Source organism: Bos mutus, chromosome 28, assembly GCF_027580195.1.
Source record: "Bos mutus isolate GX-2022 chromosome 28, NWIPB_WYAK_1.1, whole genome shotgun sequence".
Classification (NCBI taxonomy): domain Eukaryota; kingdom Metazoa; phylum Chordata; class Mammalia; order Artiodactyla; family Bovidae; genus Bos; species Bos mutus.
Genome location: NC_091644.1, coordinates 40,787,039 through 40,809,960, shown reverse-complemented (window position 1 = coordinate 40,809,960; position 22,922 = coordinate 40,787,039). Strand labels below are relative to the sequence as shown.

The 22,922-nt window shown below is 42.6% G+C and overlaps 1 protein-coding gene across 1 annotated transcript in view; it reads left to right on the top strand.

The window, feature by feature from the left end:
- The window catches only part of DISC1 (DISC1 scaffold protein), a 430,157-nt gene that overhangs the window by 395,899 nt on the left and 11,336 nt on the right, over window positions 1-22,922 (top strand). The window contains exons 12-13 of the mRNA XM_070364536.1: window positions 12,451-12,569; window positions 21,405-21,561. Coding sequence (XP_070220637.1) covers window positions 12,451-12,569; window positions 21,405-21,543 — 258 coding nt within the window. The 3' untranslated portion in view covers window positions 21,544-21,561. The remainder of the gene's footprint in view (window positions 1-12,450; window positions 12,570-21,404; window positions 21,562-22,922) is intronic.

The window sequence follows — 22,922 nt, the reverse complement described above, 5'->3', positions numbered from 1 at the left end:
AAATCTATTTCAAATAGATTGTGAAAGATATCCTTTGTGGTATTGGACGGGAGTTTGAGGTAAATATTCTTTATGTGGACAATAGAAAAAGGAAAACCATATAGCATTTCTGGAATGTATTTGCCAAGCTTGTATTTTGGAAAACAGCCCAAAGGAACATATTTAAGGCTGTGACTTTAATACTGAACTAAGGAAATGCTTTAATGTATCAGCTAAGCTCATGGATGGTGGTAATCACATCTGGTTTACCTCAAGCTATAGTAGAGGGAATGAAACTTAAGAACAGAACACACATCATGAGGCTCAAGATCCATTTTTCATTTGCAAGGATGCATGTGTGCAGTGCAGGGTTTTTAACTGATTTTGAAACATAAGTACTAAATGCAGGTTGCTCTGTCGCCCGTCCTTTCTTTGTGACGTAGCCTGTGACTTTCACTGCAGGAATTAGATATTTTTATGGATAGGCCCCTATTGCTGTTGCCTTATTACATGGCCAAGGAAAGTAGGGATCTGAGTAGGCTGGTAGGACAGAGAGGGGGCTGTCCAAGTCAGAGACCTTCCCTGTTAGCACAGATCCTGGCCACTAACTGTGGGAAATATTGATGGCTAATTTTTTCTTTTTCTTTTTTTTAAATTGAAGTATAGTTGATTTAAAATGTTTCAGTTAATAGGTAACACTATGATGGACGTGAGTCTGAGTGAACTGTGGGAGTTGGTGATGGACAGGGAGGCCTGGCGTGCTGTGATTTATGGGGTTGCAAAGAGTTGGACACGACTGAGCGACTGAACTGAACTGTGTGTAAAACAGATGGCTAGTGGGAAGATGCTGAATAGCACAGGGAGCTCAGCTCAGTGCTCTGTGATGACCTAAAGGGGTGGGATAGGTGTGTGTGGGAAGGAGGCTCAAGAGGGAGGGATATACGTATATATATGTATAATTCATGTTTTTATACAGCAGAAACTAACACAACATTGTAAAACAATGATATGCCAATTTTAAAGAGCGATTCCATTATATACATATGTTTTTTCAGATTCTTTTCCATTATAAATTATTACAAGATATTGAATATGGTTCCCTGTGTTATACATTAGGTCCTTATTGTCCATCTTATATATAGTAGTGTATATATGTTAATCCCAAAGTGAAAGTGAAAGTTGCTCAGTTGTGTCTGACTGTTTGTGACCCCGTGGTCTATACAGTCCATGGAATTCTCCAGGCCAGAATACTGGAGTGGGTAGCCTTTCCCTTCTCCAGGGGATCTTCCCAACCCAGGGATTGAACCCAGGTCTCCTGCATTGCAGGCGGATTCTTTACCAGCTGAGCTGCAAGGGAAGCCCTGTTAATCCCAAACTCCTCATTTATTCCTCCTTTCCCTTTCCCTTTTTGTAACCATAAGTCTGTTCTCTATGTCTGTGAGTCTGTTTTGTACATAAGTTCATTTGCATCTGTTTTTAGATTCCAGATATAAGTGATATCATAAGGTATTTGTCTTTGGCTTACTTCACTTGGTATGATACTCTCTAGGTCCATCCATGTTTCTGCAAATGGCATTACATCATTCTTTTTCGTGGCTGAGTAGTACTCCGTTACATATGTAATGGAATATATCTGTGTGCCTCACGTCTTCTTTGTCCACTCATTCATACTGATGAGTTCCTTAAGCACATCGCCCAGCACAATGCATTTCTCACATGGGATACAGTCCTGAAGGGTACTTGTTGATTTCCTCAGCTTAATTTGTAAATCACAGCAAGGCTTCTTACCTCAGTTATCAGGTTTCTCTTGTCCTGCTGCTTATTATCATTTCAGACATCATACTGCCTTGCCCTTTAGAACTACTTTTGTCAGCATTTTAAAACATCAGCTATTTCAATGTTCTTTATCCAGTGACTTAACCCAAGGTGGAGCCGGTCTGCTCAAATCTGCAGCAGGTCACCGCTGATGAATAACATTTCTGAAAGCATATGCTCTGTTAGGTGTGGCAGTCTTTCATAAGTAAAGTTGGCAGCTACAGCAGTACTTAACCTAACTAGCAATGTAACCTAAACAGTTTCTATTCCAAATACATTTTATTCAGGAAATAATGTGTGTGTGTGTGTGTGTGTGTGTGATATACATATGATTCTCTCATCACTCTAGATGTAGCCAGATGAGATGTTACCAGATACTTGTTCTTATCAAAGCAATTATTGTTATAATATAATATAATCCTTACCCTTTTTTTTTAGTACTTTTTATGAGGACCATTTTGAAAGTCTTTATTGAATTTGTTACATTGTTTCTGTTTTGTGTTTTGGTTTTTGGCTATGAGGCATGTGGGATCTTAGCTTCCCAAAAAGGGATCGAACCTGTACCCACTGCATTGGAACGCAAAGTCTTAACCACTAGACTGCCAGGGAAGTCCCCCCTTCCCTTTCAATATGAGCTCTAGTTTTAAAACTTTAAATGTTTATATCTTCCAAATTTCATAGGCAAGGGCATAGTCTTCTTTATGGGAAAATCACTAAGTAATAAAGTCCTTGGAGAGCCTGACCACGGAGCCTGCGAGTGTGGTTTTCAGCAGTGTGTGGGGTGCAGGCATCTGCTCAGGCTAGCAACTGAATGTATTTTTGGATCCAAGTATAAACCTTTCTAGATAAATGTTTTTAGAAAGTCACTTTAATGAGAAAATCCTGCCCAACAAAGGAAATCCTTTTTTCTGTTTTAAATCACGCTTCCCCAGTTTAGTGAGTAGGACAGAAATTTGACATCAGCCCTAATTCAACACAGCTGGAAATTTCTGCCCGAACACTCAAGTCTACGGGTTTTGATCATGAGGTGAGTTACGCAAATTCTCTTTGAAATATTGCCTGACCAAGTTAGGGCTACCGAATCAGACATGTGTGGAAGGACAGGAGGGAAGATTTAGGGCTCTTCTTGAGGCTGATAAAAGGCAAGTGTGTGTGGAAGAGTGGGGACAGACACACAAGACCCGCTAGTTGCCCTAGAGGCAGGAGATCATCCCAGGCAAGCTACTCTTGGCTGCATCCAGGGAAGGGACCGAGTCTAGGGACATCTCACAGGTCTCTGCCTGGCTCTTCACACTTGGTGAGAGGCGGCCTTGGCCAAGGCAGGCTGAGAAACCGCATCGCTTCCTCAAGACCTGGCAAAAAAGAAGTCTCCATTCCTTGCTTCAACAAATGTGTCCTGAGCATCTTTTGAAAACTAGGCAAGTTGCACTGGAACTCCAGGGATGGAAGGACCCCATTCTAACCCCGTCTAGTTGGAGAGATAAGCAGGTGCATACATGTGAGAGAAGTTCTGTCCATGGTATGGGAGGAACACCCCAGCCTGGAGTTGCGGTAGTAAGAGATTCAGGGATTCAGGAGCATGTCTGGAGGAAGTGAGGTTTGCAGGGTTTCTTAGAGGAGAGGGGGCGTCAGCCAGGCAGAGAAGGGAAAAGCTCACTAAGAGGCTCTATTCCTGCTATAGCTTTTTTTCATTCTGGCCTGTGGTGAAAATAGTTACTCCTAGGGCTAAATGATGGAATAAATGTGTAGAAAGAAAAAAATAATAATTTGAATGGCTGAAAAGACTGCCTGATGGGACAAATTACTAGAGAGTTTTCAAAGCCACTTTGAAATGCCAAACAACCTGTACTTTATCTGTTCAGAATTGCAAATACTACAGAAGTCCATTTCAGCCAGGAATACCAATGATTTTGTTGTGGGGGATATTTTAATCTTCAAGTATCAGTCATGTAGTCATGTAACATTTTGGGGGCCACATTTAATTTAATAACTAAGTGGGAGCAAATGTTACCAATTTCACACTAAGAGGAGCCCAGTGCATGAAGAACTACTGAATATGGTTCAGAGAATGTCCATTGGGAATCTAGCAAGTAGATGGGAAAGATGGGCAGTTAAGGCTCTCAAATCTCAGAGGGGTAGTGGTAAAGAATGCAGGTTCCATCCCTAGATCAGGAAGTCCCTTGGAGTAGGAAATGGAAACCCACTCCAGTATTCATGCCTGGAAAATTCTGTGGACACAGGAGCCTGGCCAGCGACAGTCCATGGGGTCACAATCGAACATGACTGAGCAACTGAACACACAGATACATGTTCTTATTCAGAAAGGAAAACAGGCCATCCTTCCCATGTGACTCACCCGCTGTCCTCTGCCTCCAGCCTTGGGTTTCATGGACTTGGAGACCAAAGGTCCCTCACTCACCACTGCATCCCGGATTGTCCTGGTTATCATCACCAACAGCTAGGTGACGTGTATGCAAGTCATGGAGGAGGTACCTCTCTGGATGAGGCTGAGCCCTCTGGGAAACAGGACAGACTTTGCTGAGTTTTGAGGGAGGAAGGAAGAGAAGAGACAGCTTCTGATGTTGTTTTCTTCTCTGATTCTTTCTGTCATCACTTATAGCCCCCTCAGTCCTGCCATGGGTCAGCCCTGCACAAATCCCTTTCTGTGTCCTTCATTCCCCCTCCTTGCATCATGGTTAAGTCCAGATCCAGAGGAAAGAGCTGGGTAGATGTGGGAAGACCTCTGTCTTGAACCCCAAGCTACCACTTTCTCTCTGTGTGACCTTCGGCAAGTCACAAGACTCTTAGAGATGCTTCTGGTGTGTGTATAAGGAGGAACTGAATTAGATGAGACCTAAGTTCCTAGGCCCACCAGCTCCAATTCTCTCTGCTTAGGCATGAAGGTGCTTGGGGAAGCATCTGTGACATTCTCAGCAGCCCTGACTGAGGTGGCCCTTTGTACACGCTTGTGTGTGATGTCCTGGGAAACAGGCGAGAGTGAAAATGAAGGACTCCACTTTCTTGCAGTTACATCCCAAGCTGGGGCCTCAGGAGCAGTGCACTGCTTTAAGAGTGCGCTTATTTTGGCTGAAAGAGAAATGCCAGCATTGCCAAAGATCTGTTGAAAGACAACTGCTTTGAACAGAAGTTCCCTTTCTGTTAAAACTAACAAACAAACAAAAGCCCTTCTATGGCTCCTATTTACTTTACCTTTTTATTTGATTTTTTTTTATCGGATGATAATCGCTGTATAATATTGTGTTGGTTTCTGCCATACATGAACGTGAATCAGCCACAGTAAGGAAGTCAAGAGACAGCTTCTGGTGCTCTTTGCTTCTCTGATTTCTTTCTGTAATCATTTTGTCGTCCCCTCAGTCCTGCCCTAGGTCAACCCTACACAAATCCCTTTTGGTGTCCCTCCGTATTCCATCACAGGTTAGGCAAATGATATGGATAAAATTAGAGACTAGGGTAAAGTTGACAATGAAGCCCCCTACTCTCCTGACAGGGGACCTCTGCATCAGATCAGATCAGTCGCTCAGTCGTGTCCGACTCTTTGTGACCCCATGAATCGCAGCACGCCAGGCCTCCCTGTCCATCACCAACTCCCGGGGTTCACTGAGACTCACGTCCATCGAGTCAGTGATGCCATCCAGCCATCTCATCCTCTGTCATCCCCTTCTCCTCCTGCCCCAATCCTCCCAGCATCAGGGTCTTTTCCAATGAGTCAACTCTTCACATGAGGTGGCCAAAGTACTGGAGTTTCAGCTTTAGCATCATTCCTTCCAAAGAAAATCCCAGGGCTGATCTCCTTCAGAATGGACTGGTTGGATCTCCTTGCAGTCCAAGGGACTCTCAAGAGTCTTCTCCAACACCACAGTTCAAAAGCATCAATTCTTCAGCACTCAGCCTTCTTCACAGTCCAACTCTCACATCCATACATGACCACAGGAAAAACCAGAGCCTTGACTAGATGAACCTTTGTTGGCAAAGTAATGTCTCTGCTTTTGAATATGCTATCTAGGTTGGTCATAACTTTCCTTCCAAGGAGTGAGCCTAAAAACCAATGACTTAAAAAAGACATACTTGAGAAAAGTGTTCTCAAAGCAAGAGGGATATAATGGTAACAGGCCTGATGCCTCCCGCCAACACCCTGCCACCCTGGGCCAATGGAGCACATGCACACATATGTTCCTAGGAGGATATAATCCTTGGGGATTTACATAGGATGGCGATTTTGTTCTTCATCCTAGGCAGTGTGTCCCCAAGGGGGCTGTGAGATCTAGAGACGAATCCATTCATCTAGTACACTTCTGCCTCTCATGAGGAAACATCTTGCTGTACCATATCCACTAAACAGTCATTTGCCCCAAAGCTAGAGGGAAGCAAGCTCCCACTGGTTACATCCTGAGCAAATATGTTATTCAGACTATGCACCTGCATATTTGACCAGAATTCGGGAATCTGGGGACTAGTGACCAACAGCAGTGACCACTCATTGCAATCTTTTTCTTACGCTCATGGCTCCAGTTCCCAGCACAGCTGGGCACTCCCTACCCTGAGACAAGTCTGGGTGTTAGCACTTTAGTGCACTTCTGGTCTAGGGACCAGAAGGGGATACCTCCTGCTAATGTTGTGCAGGGGTCCTGTCCATTCAGGCAGGCTCCCATGTGGTGTATACCCATGCATCCTACTGTTTTAGCTACTATGATTCTTGACACATCACGCTCAGCTTAGTGATTAAAAAAATTTTTTTCATATATGCATGGACCTGTGAGGAGGACTGTCTTTGCCCCACATGGTCTGAGTGTTTAATGAATCACTTGAAGGTGGGTCCTCAAATTGTCTGAAGGCTCAGTCCTGCTCATATCTGGCTATTGACTGGGCCTTTCGCTGGGGCATTCAGCCAGACACCTACACCTGGCCAAACCAAGTGACTTGGGCTTCCTCATGACATGGACCCTGGGTTCCAGGGCAAGTGATCTGAGAAGACATACCACCTATTATGATGTTGATCTGGAAGTCAGGCGTGTCAGCTCCAGAGGATCCTTAAAGGACCAGCCAGGTTCAAGGGGGAGAAGTATTAATAATAATCTGTCTCCTGGCAGCACAGGGAAGGTTCTGGAAGGCCATACTGCTGTGGCCACACACACATTCCGCCCTGCCTGGGCACAGCATGGGAACCGCAAGGAGGCTCTACCCGGCCCCTCCAGGGTGTGCTCCACAGGCAGGGCTTCCACAGCTTCGTCCATCTGGTGCTCATGACTCTGGTTCCGTCTGGCCCTCTGTGGACAGACGGAATTTCTTTGAATGATGGAGAATTTTTTTATCAGATTGATAAAATGTGTAAATCTTTCCTCTCGTTAGCTGTCACTTCTCAATTTAGGTCTTAAGCTAATTCCATCCCCATGGTTCCATATGAGAGCATTATGGTAAAGCCATAAGTCATTCAAATAATGCCCAGGTCACATGCAGTGTCCTTTCAGTACAGGATCAGAATCTGTCCGCAGTGATCTGTGCAGGAGTGTTGTGGAGATTCTGTAACTTGAAGAGGCGGTCCCACGAGAGCATGCCAGTCAGCTCTTCTGTTGCTGATCAGAGAACCTTGATCTCACTGAGTTTGTTTCCCTGTGCCTGTTTGTGCCTTTTCATCTTTTTTTTCAGTTATTGAAGTATGGTTGATTTACAAGGTGTGTTAGTTTCAGGTGTGTAGCAAAATGATTCAGTTATTACATTTTCCATTGTAGGTCATTGAAAGTGAAAGTGAAGTCGCTCAGTCATGTCCGACTCTTTGCGACCCCATGGACTGCAGCCTACCAGGCTCTTCCATCCATGGGATTTTCCAGGCAAGAGTACTGGAGTGGGGTGCCATTTCCTTTTCCAGGGGATCTTCCCAATCCAGGGATCAAACCCGGGTCTCCTGCACTGCAGGCAGACGCTTTACCATCTGAGCCACCAGGAATTATAGGTCATTACAAGATATTAAAAATAGTTCTCTATACTATACAGTTGGTCCTTGTCAGTTATCTATTTTATCTGGAGTGGTTTGTATCTGTTAATTGCATACTCCTGATTTATCCCCTGCCCTTCCCCTTTAGTAACCGTATGTCTTGTTTTCTATTTCCTGTGTTTTTTAAGCTTTAAAAAATTAAAAAAAAAATATTCAGTTGTATGTCTTCCATACTTTTTCATTATGGCCTGAATTAATGTTCTTAGTGACTTTTTTCTTTATTATATTTCAGAGATGTGGAAAATACAACAAAACATTGAGAAGAAAATAAAAACGTACTGTAATGCTGGCCCTCCAAATAATTGTTAATATTTTAGAGCTTTGCCTATTTGAGTATTTCCTCATTATTAAATATTCTTCTATTAAAATGATTTTAATGGCTAAGTACAAATTGAATATACCAGGACTTATTTTAACCACTCTCTTTATTGTTGGACATATGTTATTTCCTCTTTCTTATACTCTTAATGCAATTACTTTTGCATTACTAAAATAACAATAACTTTTTATTTAACATATGATAGAGATTTTCAATATTTATTAAAATGCTTAATAAAAATTATTTAAATTTAAATATATAAATTCAATAAAGGGACTATTGAATCATAGACTATAAATAATTTAAAGTTTTGCTGTTGTTGTTGTTTAGTCACTAAGTTGTGTCTGACTCTGTTGCAACCCCATGGACTGTAGCCTGCCAGCCTCCTCTGTCCCTGGAATTTTCCAGACAAGAATACTGGAGTGGGTTATCATTTTCTTCTCCAGGGGATCTTCCTGACCTGAAGATCGAACCTCCTTCTCCTGCATCGGCAGGCAGGTGCTTTACCACTAGCATTATCAGGAAAGCCCAAAGTTTTTCTATATGGTCTTAAATCACTTTTCCAAATTCACACAATCACTATCAATCTGCACATAATTTTGAAATAAAAACAGGCAGGAATTATGTATTTGGGGAAATATGTAAAGCCATATTTTAAATGGACTCAATTTAGCTTTGATTTCTATTTGTTTTAGCCCCAAGATGAAAATTGAATCATTTGATTCCATCAAAGAGTGTTTTCAATTCCTCAGCTTCATGTTCTGATTCTATGCTTTTGTGTCTCTTTAAAGTGTAATCTCTGTCGTATATATTTTCCCACTAACACTGTATTTTTCTCCTTCATGTATGCCTTGTGGTTTCGCTGCTGTCAATCATTTTGCTCCAGATGTTCCTTTTCTTGGTGTCTCATTTAGTTCATGCATGACTATGCCATTACTCATTGCCTGTTGTCTTAACTTCCATGTAATTTGTCTACTCTGTAATTCTACATCTTTGAATGATAATGTTACTACTTTTAGAGCAGGAAAATATATATGTATATGTGATTTCTACATATTTACTGTTTTCTCCTCACCACTACTATGGTCAGTTATGAACAAACCTTCACACATGCTTCACATGCTTTCTTGTATAATCGTGTCCATTTGTCTGCAAAATTGTATGTTGTCACTAAGTTTTTTGTACATATATTAACTTATAATATATTAGATGTCTTCAGTATTTATGGTAGTTATGGGTACTTCATCTGCGCTGTTTTCTTCTAATGTAGTTGACCATTTGGGATATAAACTTTAGGGAATGATGGAGTTGATATAGTGAATGTTAAATTACATATCTTGATTAAATAGTTATTTTTGGACTCCAATTATAGTATTATACAACTTGTGAACTCTAAGGACTTTTTAAATATTGCCACACCTGGGCATTTTGTTGTTTCTTTTCTAGCCATTAATTATAGCTTTTTTAGTAACTCTGCAATTTAATCTGAATGTATATCTCAATTCTTTTCCCTATGCAAAATTATTTTTATATACCTTCTAGGACTCTCACCATTAGTTGGAAAAATATTAGTTTTACTTTTGGTTACTTTTAAATTCTGAGCTCACTTTTTGCTGCTTATTTATTTATTTATTATATTTTTATTGAGATATAATTGACATATAACACTGTGTAAGTTGAGATGTACATTGTTTTTATATGATGCAGGTTATTACAAGATATTGAATATAGTTCCCTGTGCTACACAGTAGGTCCTGGTTTATCCATTTTAATGTATAGTAGTATGTATACGTTAATCCCAATCTCCTAATTTATCCCTCCTCCCCCTTTCCCCTTTGGTAACCATAAGTCTTTTTTCTATGTCTGTGAGTCTGATTCTGTTTTATGATAAGTTCATTTGTATCATTTTCTTAGACTCCACATATAAACAATATCATATGACATTTGTCTTTCTCTGTCTGACTTACTTAGTATAGTAGAGATTCTAGGTCCTGTCATACTGCAAATGGCATTATTTTGTTCTTTTTATGGCTGAGTAATATTCCATTGTGTATATATGTACCACATCTTCTTTATCCATTCATCTGTGGGTGGACATTTAGGTTGCTTCCATGTCTTGGATATTGTGAATAGTGCTACTATGAACACTGGGGTGCATGCATCCTTTTGAATTATAGTTTTTTTGGATATACATCCAGGGGTATGATTGCTGGTTCATACAGTAGCTCTGTTTTTCATTTTTAAAGTAACCTTCATATTATTCTCCACATGGTGATTTTGTACAGAAAAGTGACATAAAGAGGGCTCTTTTCTGGTTCATGTGTTGGATACAAGTGTGAAGGGGAAACGTTTCAGAAGGCGGGAGGTCCCAGACTTGGCTATTCATTCATGGAAACAATGAATGCCATGTGCCTACCATGTGTCTGACATTGTGCCAGGAGCTCTGAACCTAGTAGTGAGCAAGCCGCCATCGTCCGAGCTCTTATGGGGCTTGACGTGGATTGTCCCTTCTTTTATGGAACTTATGCCCTGGTGTGAGAGAGGGAAAATGAGTATTTGCACTGGTGCTGATAGCAGCTACATATAACATACATATAATACAGGTCTCCTGGCATTTAAAGTCTCCTTGGGAACGCTCTTGCACTTTGGTGGGAATGTAAATTGATACATCCACTACGGAAGAAGGTATGGAGATGCCTTTAAAAACTAGGAATAAAACCACCATATGACCCAGCAATCCCACTCGTAGGGATATACCCTGAGGAAATCAAAATTGAAAAAGACACATGTATCCCATTGTTCAATGCAGCACTATTTATAATAGCTGGAACATGGAAGCAACCTAGATGTCCATCGACAGGTGAATGGATATAAAAGTTGTGGTACTTATACACAGTGGAATATTACTCAGCCATAAAAAGGAATGCATTTGAATCAGTTCTAATGAGGTGGATGAACCTAGAACCTATTATACAGAGTGAAGCAAGTCAGAAAGAGAAAGATAAATATCGTATACTCATGCATATATACAGAATCTAGAAAAATGGTACTGAAGAATTTATTTGCAGGGTAGCAATGGAGAAACAGACATAGAGAATAGATTTATGGACATGGGGAGAGGAAAAGAGAGGGTGAGATGTATGGAGAGAGTAACATGGAAAGTTCAGTTCAGTTCAGTTCAGTCGCTCAGTCATGTCCTACTCTTTGTGACCCCGTGAACCGCAGCACGCCAGGCCTCACTGTCCATCACCAACTCCCAGAGTCCACCCAAACCCATGTCCATTGAGTCGGTGATGCCATCCAACCATCTCATCCTCTGTCATCCCTTTCTCCTCCTGCCCTCAATCTTTCCCAGCATCAGGGTCTTTTCAAATGAGTCAGCTCTTTGCATCAGGTGGCCAGAGTATTGGAGTTTCAGTTTCAGCATCAGTCCTTCCAATGAATATTCAGGACTGATTTTCTTTAGGATAGACTGGTTGTATCTCCTTGCAGTCCAAGGGACTCTCAAGAGTCTTCTCCAACACCACAGTTCAAAAGCATCAATTCTTCAGCGCTCAGCTTTCTTTATAGTCCAACTCTCACATCCATATATGACCACTGGAAAACCTTACATTACCATATAGATAGCCAACAGGAATTCGCTGTATGGCTCAGGAAACCCAAACAGGGGCTGGGGTGGGATGCGGAGGGTGATGAGAGGGAGGTTCAGGAAGGAGGGGGCATGGGTGTACCTATGGCTGATTCATGTTGAAGTTTGACAGAAAACAACAAAATTCTGTAAGACAATTATCCTTCAATTAAAAAACAAATAAAAGTTTAAAAAAATCATAAAAAGTCTCCTAAATATTCTAGCTTTCAGGGACTGTGACCAGTGTACAGATACGTGTTCAGTGCCCTATTGGAGCCCTGTGCCCCTAAAGGAACATCTCTCTGTTATTACAGGTCAGCCTCTCTTTGGTTAGAATTCCTAGTCCAGTGTGAGTTTGCCTATGAATGCAGTTCAAAGACCCAGGCTTCCCCTTTGATAAATCCACTTTAGGAGTTGATATACTGGATATAAGTCTTAGAAATGACTGGATGCAGGAGATAAACTGTGGAGTCATGTAGATACAGCTTATCATTCAGTAATAACCTGAAATTGCCATTCTCAAGAATGGCCTCCAGGGAAGACAAAGTTTCTGGCATGATTCCAATGGGATGCAGAGGGTAGCAGAGCTGTGTTGGGGAGTCTTCCCTTTGCAGACCATTGGATAAATCACAGATGTGTTCATAGCCCTGAAAATATCTGTAGTTTACTAATGGTATATTTTTCTTTTTCCCTGGCCAGGAATCTTACATCTTTTCAGCAGAACTTGGAGAAAAATGTGAAACCATAGGCAAGAAGCTATTGTACTTAGAAGATCAACTGCACGTGGCAATCCACAGTCATGATGAAGATCTCATTCATATCCTTTTAATCCTGCAGATGGAGCACCTGTTAAGTTACTTTGTAAAAGAAAGTCTTAAAAAATTGCACAGTTTTCCTATGCCTCAGCAGATGGAAACAAATAGATACTCCTGGTATTTAGAGTTCAACACACCTCTGATCTCTGAGATTATTCAGTATGCGATGTTTTCTCTCTAGGTTTTGGTAAGTTGGCATTTTTGATGACTAAACCTGACTGCTAATAATTACCAAAGAAATTCAGACATGCACAAAATGAGGCCAAATAAAAATGCAGTTTGGGGCTGTGCAGCTGGGTTTGTGGGGCTCACACGGTTGTGAGTCTGACTGCATCGGTTTTCTAGGGGCTTTCTGAATACCGAGAAACCCAAATCCATCTTCAGCTTCCTCTTCCATGCGATTCTGCTTTATAAGGGGCAGGAGAGTATCACACTAGTGGGACTTCATATCACTCCCTTCCAATTTTTTCTCATACAAGATTCAGTGCATTTCCTGTCATATCTGCAAATCCCTTTATCAAAACTAGTTGCCAGTGAGCAAGATGGCACAAGAAACTGCTGGCTTAGGTGTCTGTCCACGTGAAGCATTGAATCGCGTATTAATCAGTGTGTGGTTTGTCCCTGGTTAGTTCTTCTGAGGGCAGAGGAGTGCATGCAAGATGGATGAAGGCATATACAGCTCCGTCCTGTATTTTTTTTTAGGTATTTAATCATAAGTTGAAACTTCTCTAGATGAAAGTACATCTTTGTTCATTTATCCTTTCTGTTCAGTAGTATGACTTTTATTAGATGTATTTGTGAGAAATGTAGCTATTTTGAACTTTGTTTCTCATTGCTGTCTTTTCAGAATTCTAGTTCTTATCAGACTTTATCTGGAATACGTGTGTATGTTTAAAGAGATTTGAATGGTCAAGCATTAATCATAATCACAAGTATTCAGATCCACAGTCTAATGATGGATTCAGTGTTGTGTTTCCTTTCTCCTTATAACCTGAAATCTTTCACCTTGCTTATTAAATTTAGGAGGAAAAAATTTTTCAACTTAATCAGTGATTATTTCCAATTGCTCAAGGTACATTTTTAAAAGCAGACATTCTGTTTTTTGTAAGTCCCTGCCCCTAATAAACTGTTATTTAAGCTCTTATTAAAAAGCTGGCCAAAGAAGCAGTAGCAGTATATTTGCCTTTTACTTTTGTTTATTTCATGTTCATGGATCCCACAGATTTGACAGTTGTTAGGGGAGTATGGCCTCCAGCAGATGGACAAGTGACAGTCTGCGCCGGGGCATCTGGGAGCAGGGTCCTGCCGAGGGCCAGTGCACACTGAGCGGCTCCTGGCCAGCAGGTGGGCTTGTTCGTCAGTGGGAAAACCCCTCAGCTTCTGGTGGGCTCAGGTAACAGTTCTGACAGCTGCATTTGAGGTCTGTGTTAGCCTCTCATTTAGACATTTTCAAAAACGTTAGTTTGACTCTAGGGAATTGGGTTTTCTCTTTAATAGATTTGGGTAGTGGGAAGGAGGCTGAGAGGGGACAGAGATGTGTATAAATGGGATGCTTTTAGTGTTCCCAACCCAGATTCAGGAGCAATGGGATCATGGACAGTGGATAATGCCTCTATCAGTTCAGTTCAGTTCAGTTCAGTCTCTCAGTCATGTCCGACTCTTTGCAACCCCATGAACTGCAGCACACCAGGCCTCCCTGTCCATCACAAACTCCCGGAGTTCACTCAGACTCATGTCCATTGAGTCAGTGATGCCATCCAGCCATCTCATCCTCTGTCGTCCCCTTCTCCTCCTGCCCCCAATCCCTCCCAGCATCAGGGTCTTTTCCAATGAGTCAACTCTTCGCATGAGGTGGCCAAAGTACTGGAGTTTCAGCTTTAACATCAGTCCTTCCAATGGACACCCAGGACTGATCTCCTTTAGGATGGACTGGTTGGATCTCCTTGCAGTCCAAGGGACTCTCAAGAGTCTTCTCCAACACCACAATTCAAAAGCATCAATTCTTCAGCACTCAGCTTTCTTCACAGTCCAACTCTCACATCCATCCATGACCACTGGAAAAACCATAGCCTTGACTAGACGAACCTTTGTTGGCAAAGTAATGTCTCTGCTTTTTAATATGCTGTTTAGGTTGGTCATAACTTTCCTTCCAAAGAGTAAGCGTCTTTTAATTTCATGGCTGCATTCACCATCTGCAGTGATTTTGGAGCCCCCAAAAATAAAGTCAGCCACTGTTTCCACTGTTTCCCCATCTATCTGCCATGAAGTGATGGGACCAGATGCCATGATCTTTGTTTTCTGAATGTTGAGCTTTAAGCCAACTTTTTCACTCTCCTCTTTCACTTTCATCAAGAGGCTTTTTAGTTCCTCTTCACTTTCTGCCATAAGGGTAGTGTCATCTGCATATCTGAGGTTATTGATATTTCTCCCAGCAATCTTGATTCCAGCTTGTGCTTCATCCAGCCCAGCGTTTCTCATGATGTACTCTGCATAGAAGTTAAATAAGCAGGGTGACAATATACAGCCTTGACATACTCCTTTTCCTATTTGGAACCAGTCTGTTGTTCCATGTCCAGTTCTATCTGTTGCCCCCTGCCCTGCATATAGGTTTCTATAGGTTTAGAGATGCCTCTATAAGCATCTCTAAAGTCAGATAACAACAGGTACCTGTAAGGTTCCCAGGTGCCACAAGTAAGCACCTGCCTGCCAGTGCAGGAGATGTGAGAGATGTGGATTTGATCCGTGAGTCAGGAAGATCCTCTGGACGGGAGGGCATGATAACCCACTCCAGTATTCTTTCCCTGGAGAATCCCATGGACAGAGGAGCCTGGCTGCTTCAGTCCATAGGGTCATAAAGAGTCGGACACAACGGAAGTGACTGAGCATGCACCCACTAAGGTTTTTATTTGAGTTAAATGGGTTAAGATTCAGAAAATGTGTTGAACATAGTTCTTTTTTTTTTTTTTTTAAATCTAATTTTATTTTTATTTTTTTTAAACTTTGCATAATTGTATTAGTTTTGCCAAATATCAAAATGAATCCGCCACAGGTATACATGTGTTCCCCATCCCGAACCCTTCCTCCTCCTCCCCATACCATCCCTCTGGGCCGTCCCAGTGCACCAGCCCCAAGCATCCAGCATCATGCATCGAACCTGGACTGGCAACTCGTTTCCTAAAGATATTTTACATGTTTCATTGCCATTCTCCCAAATCTTCCCACCCTCTCCCTCCCCCACAGAGTCCATAAGACTGTTCTATACATCAGTGTCTCTTTTGCTGTCTCGTACACCGGGTTATTGTTACCATCTTTCTAAATTTCATATATATGCGTTAGTATACTGTATTTATGTTTTTCCTTCTGGCTTACTTCACTAGTTCTTATACATGGTTAAGTGCTTGGTTTTAGGAAGAAAAACATTTTCAGTGTCAGTGTCACAAGATCAAACCACATCCCATTTTTATATGAGGTTTCAAGATAGATTTTTTTCAATCATTTTGTAATAAATCCTTGAGAGAACTGATTGGTAACCCTACAATGACTTATATGAAAAGTCATTTCATTCTGATAAAATTTCTATAGACAAATAGGGATTATTATTTCTACTTGATAGTTGAGAAGACTGAGGCTTAGAAATTGCATGACTGTCCAAGATCATTTCTGACGAACGGCAAAGCATCCAGCCACCTGCCCATGGTCCTTCATGGCCAATCAGGAGGCAGCCATGCCTGTACATAGCTGGACAGGCTTGTTCTGTGGAACACACAATTACTATCAAAATGTTAAGCTTTAATAAGAGGTGTTAAGTGAAGATATGTTTATTGAGAATTTTGCTAGTCCTTGCTGAAATAAATGGAAACGTAGAGGGAACAGGTCAAACCAGGATTGGGAAGCACTGGTTTTGGTACTGAAGTCACCCTCCACCAATAACATTTACACCACAATATGGATTTCAATGCAGACTTTCCTCTGCAACTCTGGCTTTGTTCTGTGTCACTGATTGAGAGTAAATACAAAGAAGGTATCTTTGAATTCAAACAGAGTGGTGCTTAGTGGATCTCGGTGCCTTCAGATAGAAAGGCACATTTACAAGGCACTGCTGAAGCTTCTTACACAAACTGAAGCTCTTGTTTCAAATGAGAGCTTATCTCGATTCAAAGAGGCTGCTGAAATCCTCCAGCCAAACTCCAACTGGTTTGTGTTTCCATTCTTCATCAAAGAGACAAAGCTGAGTGCAGTTGAAAGAAACAGCTTGCCATCAACAACAGGAAAGAATTTCCCAGCGAGTGTAGTACTTTTGTTTGATTCCATTAAGGACTCTGCCAGAGCCTCCTGTGTGTAGGCTGCAGAGTGAAAACATGATTAATTCGAGCCCACATCAATGTCCATGTCCAGAAGATTCAAGCCTTGAACACTGCAGATGCGGGAGGCACGGAACTTTGCATAAGCCATGAGTGTGAGAAAGCCCTGGGGCTGTAGCATCAGGGGAGGGTGGGCCAGTCACAAGCAGCGGGGCTGATCTTCCCAGCAGATCCTCTGGGCATCCTGATTTAACATCAAGGCTGTGGACAGCTGACTTGTAGTCTCTTGCTTTTATGAAGAAGACACTGGATTGACAGAGTGGAGGAAGGGAAGAAGACAGGCCGTGTCTCTTCATCCTCCTGACAGGCTCACTAAATCACACCGAGTAACAGCACCAACCCGTCAGGAAGCACATGGCAAGCATCTGAGAAGAGTCTGCAGCCTTAATTGGAAGAGCCGGCATCACAGAGGTGACTCACGCCTGGCATCTAAGGCGAGGACGGGAGGTGCGACTTCACTGCCACTCAAGCCGGGATTTCCAGGAGTGTTTGTCTGAGTCTGTAGTATAATTTCACAGTCACTTTGGATCCTAATTAGCAGTTGTGTTTTGAAAAAACATGTTAAGGGGATGGAATCATTCCTCCCCGTACATAGTGCTTTAACTGAAAACCACCTAAGTTAGGTGGATGTTTTAGCAGCGATTTTTCTCTTTCTCCTTCATCTTCTACAACACACTTTCAGAAGGAAAGAAGGACACCTAGGAGTGGGACACTTAGCATATTTCAGAGCCCCCAGGGTAGTTCTGCACGCCTCTGAATCCTAGATGAGATGGGACAGACTGATTCTATCTGTGGTTCTATTTGCATTCATGTCCAGGAAACCCTCCTGGATTTCTGTTCTTTCTCTTTACTTGGAATGCGTGGTGCCCAATCCATTAGTTTTGGTGGTGCTTGATGGCATGCAAACACTAAATACATCCAGATACATGCACAGATGCCACATGAGCTTAAGAGCCCTTGTTTGGTTCAGCTTTAAAACATGCAGCTGTAACTGACAAAGGAAATGGGAGTTTGGGGGGCTTGCTCTTGCCTCCTTGGAAATGCTTTCATCTTCTAGAACTGAAGAGCTGGAAGAGGGATTGTGACCATCATGGTGTCATAGATGAAAGAACCGAGACCCTAAGATGCTGCAGTTTGACCATTGTGTGCACTGGTCTGATGCGAATATGGGGGCCGGGGTTCTTCCCTCTGGCCCCCATGAAAAGGAGTGGAATGGGAAGAGGAGGAGTGGGAGCCCAGGAGAGGTGTGGACACCTGGCTCCTACTGCAGGCTTAGCACAGGTGAACTTGGCCCTGGGTGGCACCAAAGGAAGTGGGCCTGCGCAAGCTTCACAACCTTTGAGGCTGCTGCCTGTGGACGGGGCTTTCCTCTTTGCTCGTCAACAACTGTGCCCCTCACTTTTGGCTTTGGGAATGAAGGAAAGTTCCCAGGACTGTGGCCACAGGGCCTGCAGAGGAATCACTGTTGATAAGGAAAAAATAATTTAGCAAATGAGTAACTTACTTCTTTTGGAAGCAAAGGAGATCAGATGAACTGAAGACCGTCGTTTGACCCAGCTAATAAAATGATCGCTTGGAATCACAATTGGCAGTAAAATTCTCAATTGTTTTTGATATATAAACAAAGACCCCTTTGAAAAAATCTGAGGATCTTTGGACATGGCTGCCCTAAAGGACAGTGTTGTCTTAGCACTAGAAGACTCATGTGAAACGTGCCTTTATTCATTGCAAACACACTCTGCACAATTTTACTATCAAGAAGTAATGTTCTTGGCGCTTCCCTGTTGGTGCACTAGTTAAGAATCCGCCTTTCAATGGAGGGGACATGGATTCAATCCCTAGTCAAGGAGCAAAGATCTCACTTGCTTCCAGGCAGCCAAGCCCGTGTGGCAAAACTCCCAAGCTCATGTGCTACAGCGAAGACCCAGCACAGCCAAAATTTTAAAAAACATTTTTTAATTGTAAAAAAAATTTTTAAAGAAGTAATACTCCTGCCTAATACACCTGTAGTCTACAGCAAGGTGGTCTCGGGTTCCAAGGGGTTTTTAAAGATACTGGCATGCCAATCCTTGTGTCATTGTTGTAATTAATGGGCTGATTTTCTTAGCTGCCACAGATCTTTGGTGGCGTATCTGTTACAGAGGATGAAATACCCACTTGGCTGAGAGGCTGCTAGAGCACAGGCATACTAAGAATCATTTAACTCCTTTTAGACCTCTTCTTGCACTTAGATGTAATGAGCACCTCTGTCACATATACATAAATTCCAACACCGAAGTTTTACTCTGTTTCCTCAGAACTTTCACAAAACACATGGTCAAACGCCAATCGGCTTTAACTATGAACTTATTGGGGGAGCAGTCAGGAAAATCTGTGTTTTATGAGTAAGATAATGAAAGCATCGGACGGTTTGCCAGCTTCCCAGAGCTGATGGGCACATCCTCAAATTTCCATCTTCTCATTCCTCCCTGTGTCCCTGGAGATTATTGTCTGAGGGCTGAGATTGTCTGAGATTATTGTCTGAGTGTTATTTTAGTTGTATAACATAGTCTTTCTCTTTTGTGGCTTCTCTCTCACTTTCTTTTCAAAACCCTTTTTCAGTGTGTTCTCCCAGTGCTAGACATTTTATGACTAGACATTTTATGAGTTCTTTAAGAGGCAGTTGAGTTTGGTTCAGTTTCTCTCTCTAAAAACCTTGGTTGTCATTCAGCATATCACAAGAGTGGGGCCTGTAGTCCCAGACTACCTATCAGAGGTAATGAAGTCTCAGGAGTTTGTCAAGATTCATAAACTGCTTAAGCTCTATGCTTACTCTTTATAAACGTAGCTTAACTTTGTGATTAATTGGCAGCTTGGTATTTGGTCTGGGACGACTTATGCTCTTGCTTGTGTAAAGTCATATGTGTTTTCACTAAAGATTAACAGAGCTGTTCAGAGAAACAGAAGAAAACGAAATCTTTTAAAAAAGGAAAAAGACAAGTATTGGATACTTTCTTCTCTTGGATCTCAACTCCACCCTTGTTCCCCCCCACCCTCAAGTTCAAGTGCAAAGAGTGAATCATCATAGTAGACGTATGTAAATTATGTAAATGATGAAGTCTGGTGAGGCTTCAAGAGCAAGAATAACTGCCAAAGCCTTGTCAGGGTGGCTCAGCGATTTTTGCTTAGGTGAGGTTCATTTGCATAATTCCCAGGATCCTTTGGAATTCCTTATTTAAAAAAGAAAAAAGAACGCTTCCTATAGTCATAACCTGAAGGTATCTGTATCTCTTGACACTGCATCAACATCGCATTTGGATAAAACAACATTGTAGTAGATGTAGGCAGTCTGAGTGGGAAGATTTCTGCAAGCTGCTTACCCTAAAGCTTTCTGTCTTCTCCATATCTGATCTAGTAATATTTAAGTGGTCTGACCTCGTGCAATGACTTAACAGTATTTAAGTGGTATCAACATGTTTCTGTGTTTCTTCTTAAGTTCCTGTTGGATGAAGTTAAATTAGTTTGCTTATTAAACTAAGAGAATCTAAGCCACCACTCATTCTGTATTTGTCTTAGAATTGTTCTGACTGCAGGCACACCAGGAAAAGCAGAGTTAGCTGTGGACAGACAGGAAGACAACTGTTGGTTAAATGTTCCTGAGCTTAAACACCTAGAAGAGAGCTCATCTCTTTAAAGGATGGCAGTCATATTATTTATTCCATAGGATTACTTGCCAAGTTCCCTGTGATTGCTTTATCTACAGGAGAAACAACTTTATAGGTTAGGAAACTAAGAGCCCAACAGTTTAAAGAAAAATATATCAACCAACTAGCCAACCTAGAGAATGCAAGCTCCCTGCCTTATGTCAAGTCTCTAGTGCCCCGAATGGCTGTTTTACAAGTACCCTAGAGCATAATAACACATGAGAGCAGTTTAGAACTAAAGGTGTTTTGAAGTCATTGTTTCAGGAGAAAACTGAGATTCAAAATGATTTACACAAGGTGACAAGGCTGGCCAATGGCCAACAGGCACTGTAACTCATGACTCAATGTGGACCTGTGGTGGTGCCCAGTCCTGGCTTTCTCCAGAAGACTCTGGTTTCCAGCCTTCTTTCCTTTCCACTGTCAGAGCACTTGGATGTGCCAGGGGCCCCCACCCCAGCAGGGGGCTTAGCAGGAGTACAGTCACTCTGACCATATTCCGTGGAGCATCCTAGCTTGCCATCTGTCTCAGTCTAAAAGCTGACTCTTCTTTTTCCTGTTGGAAACCTTCCTTGAGACAGTCAATGACCTCGGGCCTCGTAGGAACTGCAGTCACTCTTAAAAGAAGTGTAACATTTGTATTAATATTTAATTGGTCCAATTTGGAGGAACTTGAAACTGCAATTAGAGGGCAGTGCCCATCTGCTTTCAGCAGGCACGTGGCTCTTCCCAGATCCCTGGGAGGCTGCAGGGGCCGCCCGTCACCTTCACGTGTGTTCCTTAACAACATGCGCACAGTCTCTCAAGGGGGAGCTCCAGATGGTGAAGGAAACTCTCCAGGCCATGGCCCTGCAGCTCCAGCCAGCAAAGGAGGCAGAGGAGAGGGAGGCTGCAGCTTCCTGTGTGACAGCTGGCATCCGGGAAGCACAGTCCTGAGGCCTGACAGGATGGAGGGTGAGTGACTGTGTCATCAGCATGAGTGCTGGGGGCCTCTCCCATCTCTTCTGCATAACCAGTGTGCCTGAACCCATTACGGAGATGCGCAGCCTGGATGCCCAGCCAAAGGGTGGTCCTCTCTCCTGGGGCTGAGTTCAGGGGAGTTTGCAGATTGGAATATGCAGGGCAGGGGGTCATCTGCTGATTTCCTTCTGTCAGTCTGAGACACTTTTACTGTGTCATTAACAAGAGCATCCTGCAGAGGACTTGAAAAAAATCTCTCCATTACAGACCCCATTAGACAGACAGTGAAAGTGAAAGTGTTAGTCGCTCAGTCGTGTCCAACTCTTTGCGACCCCATGAACTGTAGCCCCCCAGGCTCCTCTGTCCATGGAATTTTCCAGGCAAGAATACTGAGGTGGGTTGCCATTCTCTTCTCCAGGGAATCTTCCCAACCTTGGGATCAAACCTGGGTCTCCTGCCTTGCAGGCAGATTCCTTACCATCTGAACCTCATTCCACCAAGGGAGCCTCATTAGACAGAAGTTGGGGTGAATTCTCCTAGAAAGATGTCTCTTTTCCTGCATCATCTTGCTTTCCTTTGCAGTTAAAATAGCTCCTGATTTAAGGAACTTATAAAAAAGGAAAGCATACATGTCTCTCTCATCATACCTGCTACATTTTCCTACAGGCGCACGATATAAGGGAGCTAATTAACCCTAGAATCTGGAAGTAACAGCTTTTCACCTTAACTTCTCCTGTGATTCTTCATCATCTCAGGAGAATTAAGATCAAAATTTCCAGAAGGTATTTTTAAAGAGACAGCCTATCAGGAACCCCAGCTGTCTGGTTTTCCTGTTGTGGCAATGCCTATCTTTATAGGATGGTCCCTGATGTTTCATCAGGACTTGCTGAAATTCACCGACAACTAGAGCAGGAAGGGAGTAGGGGCCATAAGTGGGTTGGGAAATTATTTAAATGTTTAAACCTCTCCTATATTCCCCTGAACCAGTCTCACCCAGGGTCAGGCAGGACATGGAAATGGAAAGCTCCAGTGCAGTATAGTACTCAGCGAGGCAGGGCTGTACTCAGATAATCAGTGCTATACTCAGTTAATCACTGCTGTGCTTGGTTAACCAGTGCTGTACTCAGTCATGCAGTGTTATATTCAGTGAGGCAGTGCTGAACTCAGTTAACCAGTGCTGTACTCAGTGAGGCAGTGCTGAACTCAGTTAACCAGTGCTGTACTCAGTGAGGAAGGACTGTAGTCAGTAATAGTAATGTGGAGCACTGAAGGCCCCTCCCTGCTGAAGCAGCTGTAGAACAGGCTGAGCTCACCCAACAGCACTTCCCAAGGTGCACTGAGGAAGGCAGCCTTGA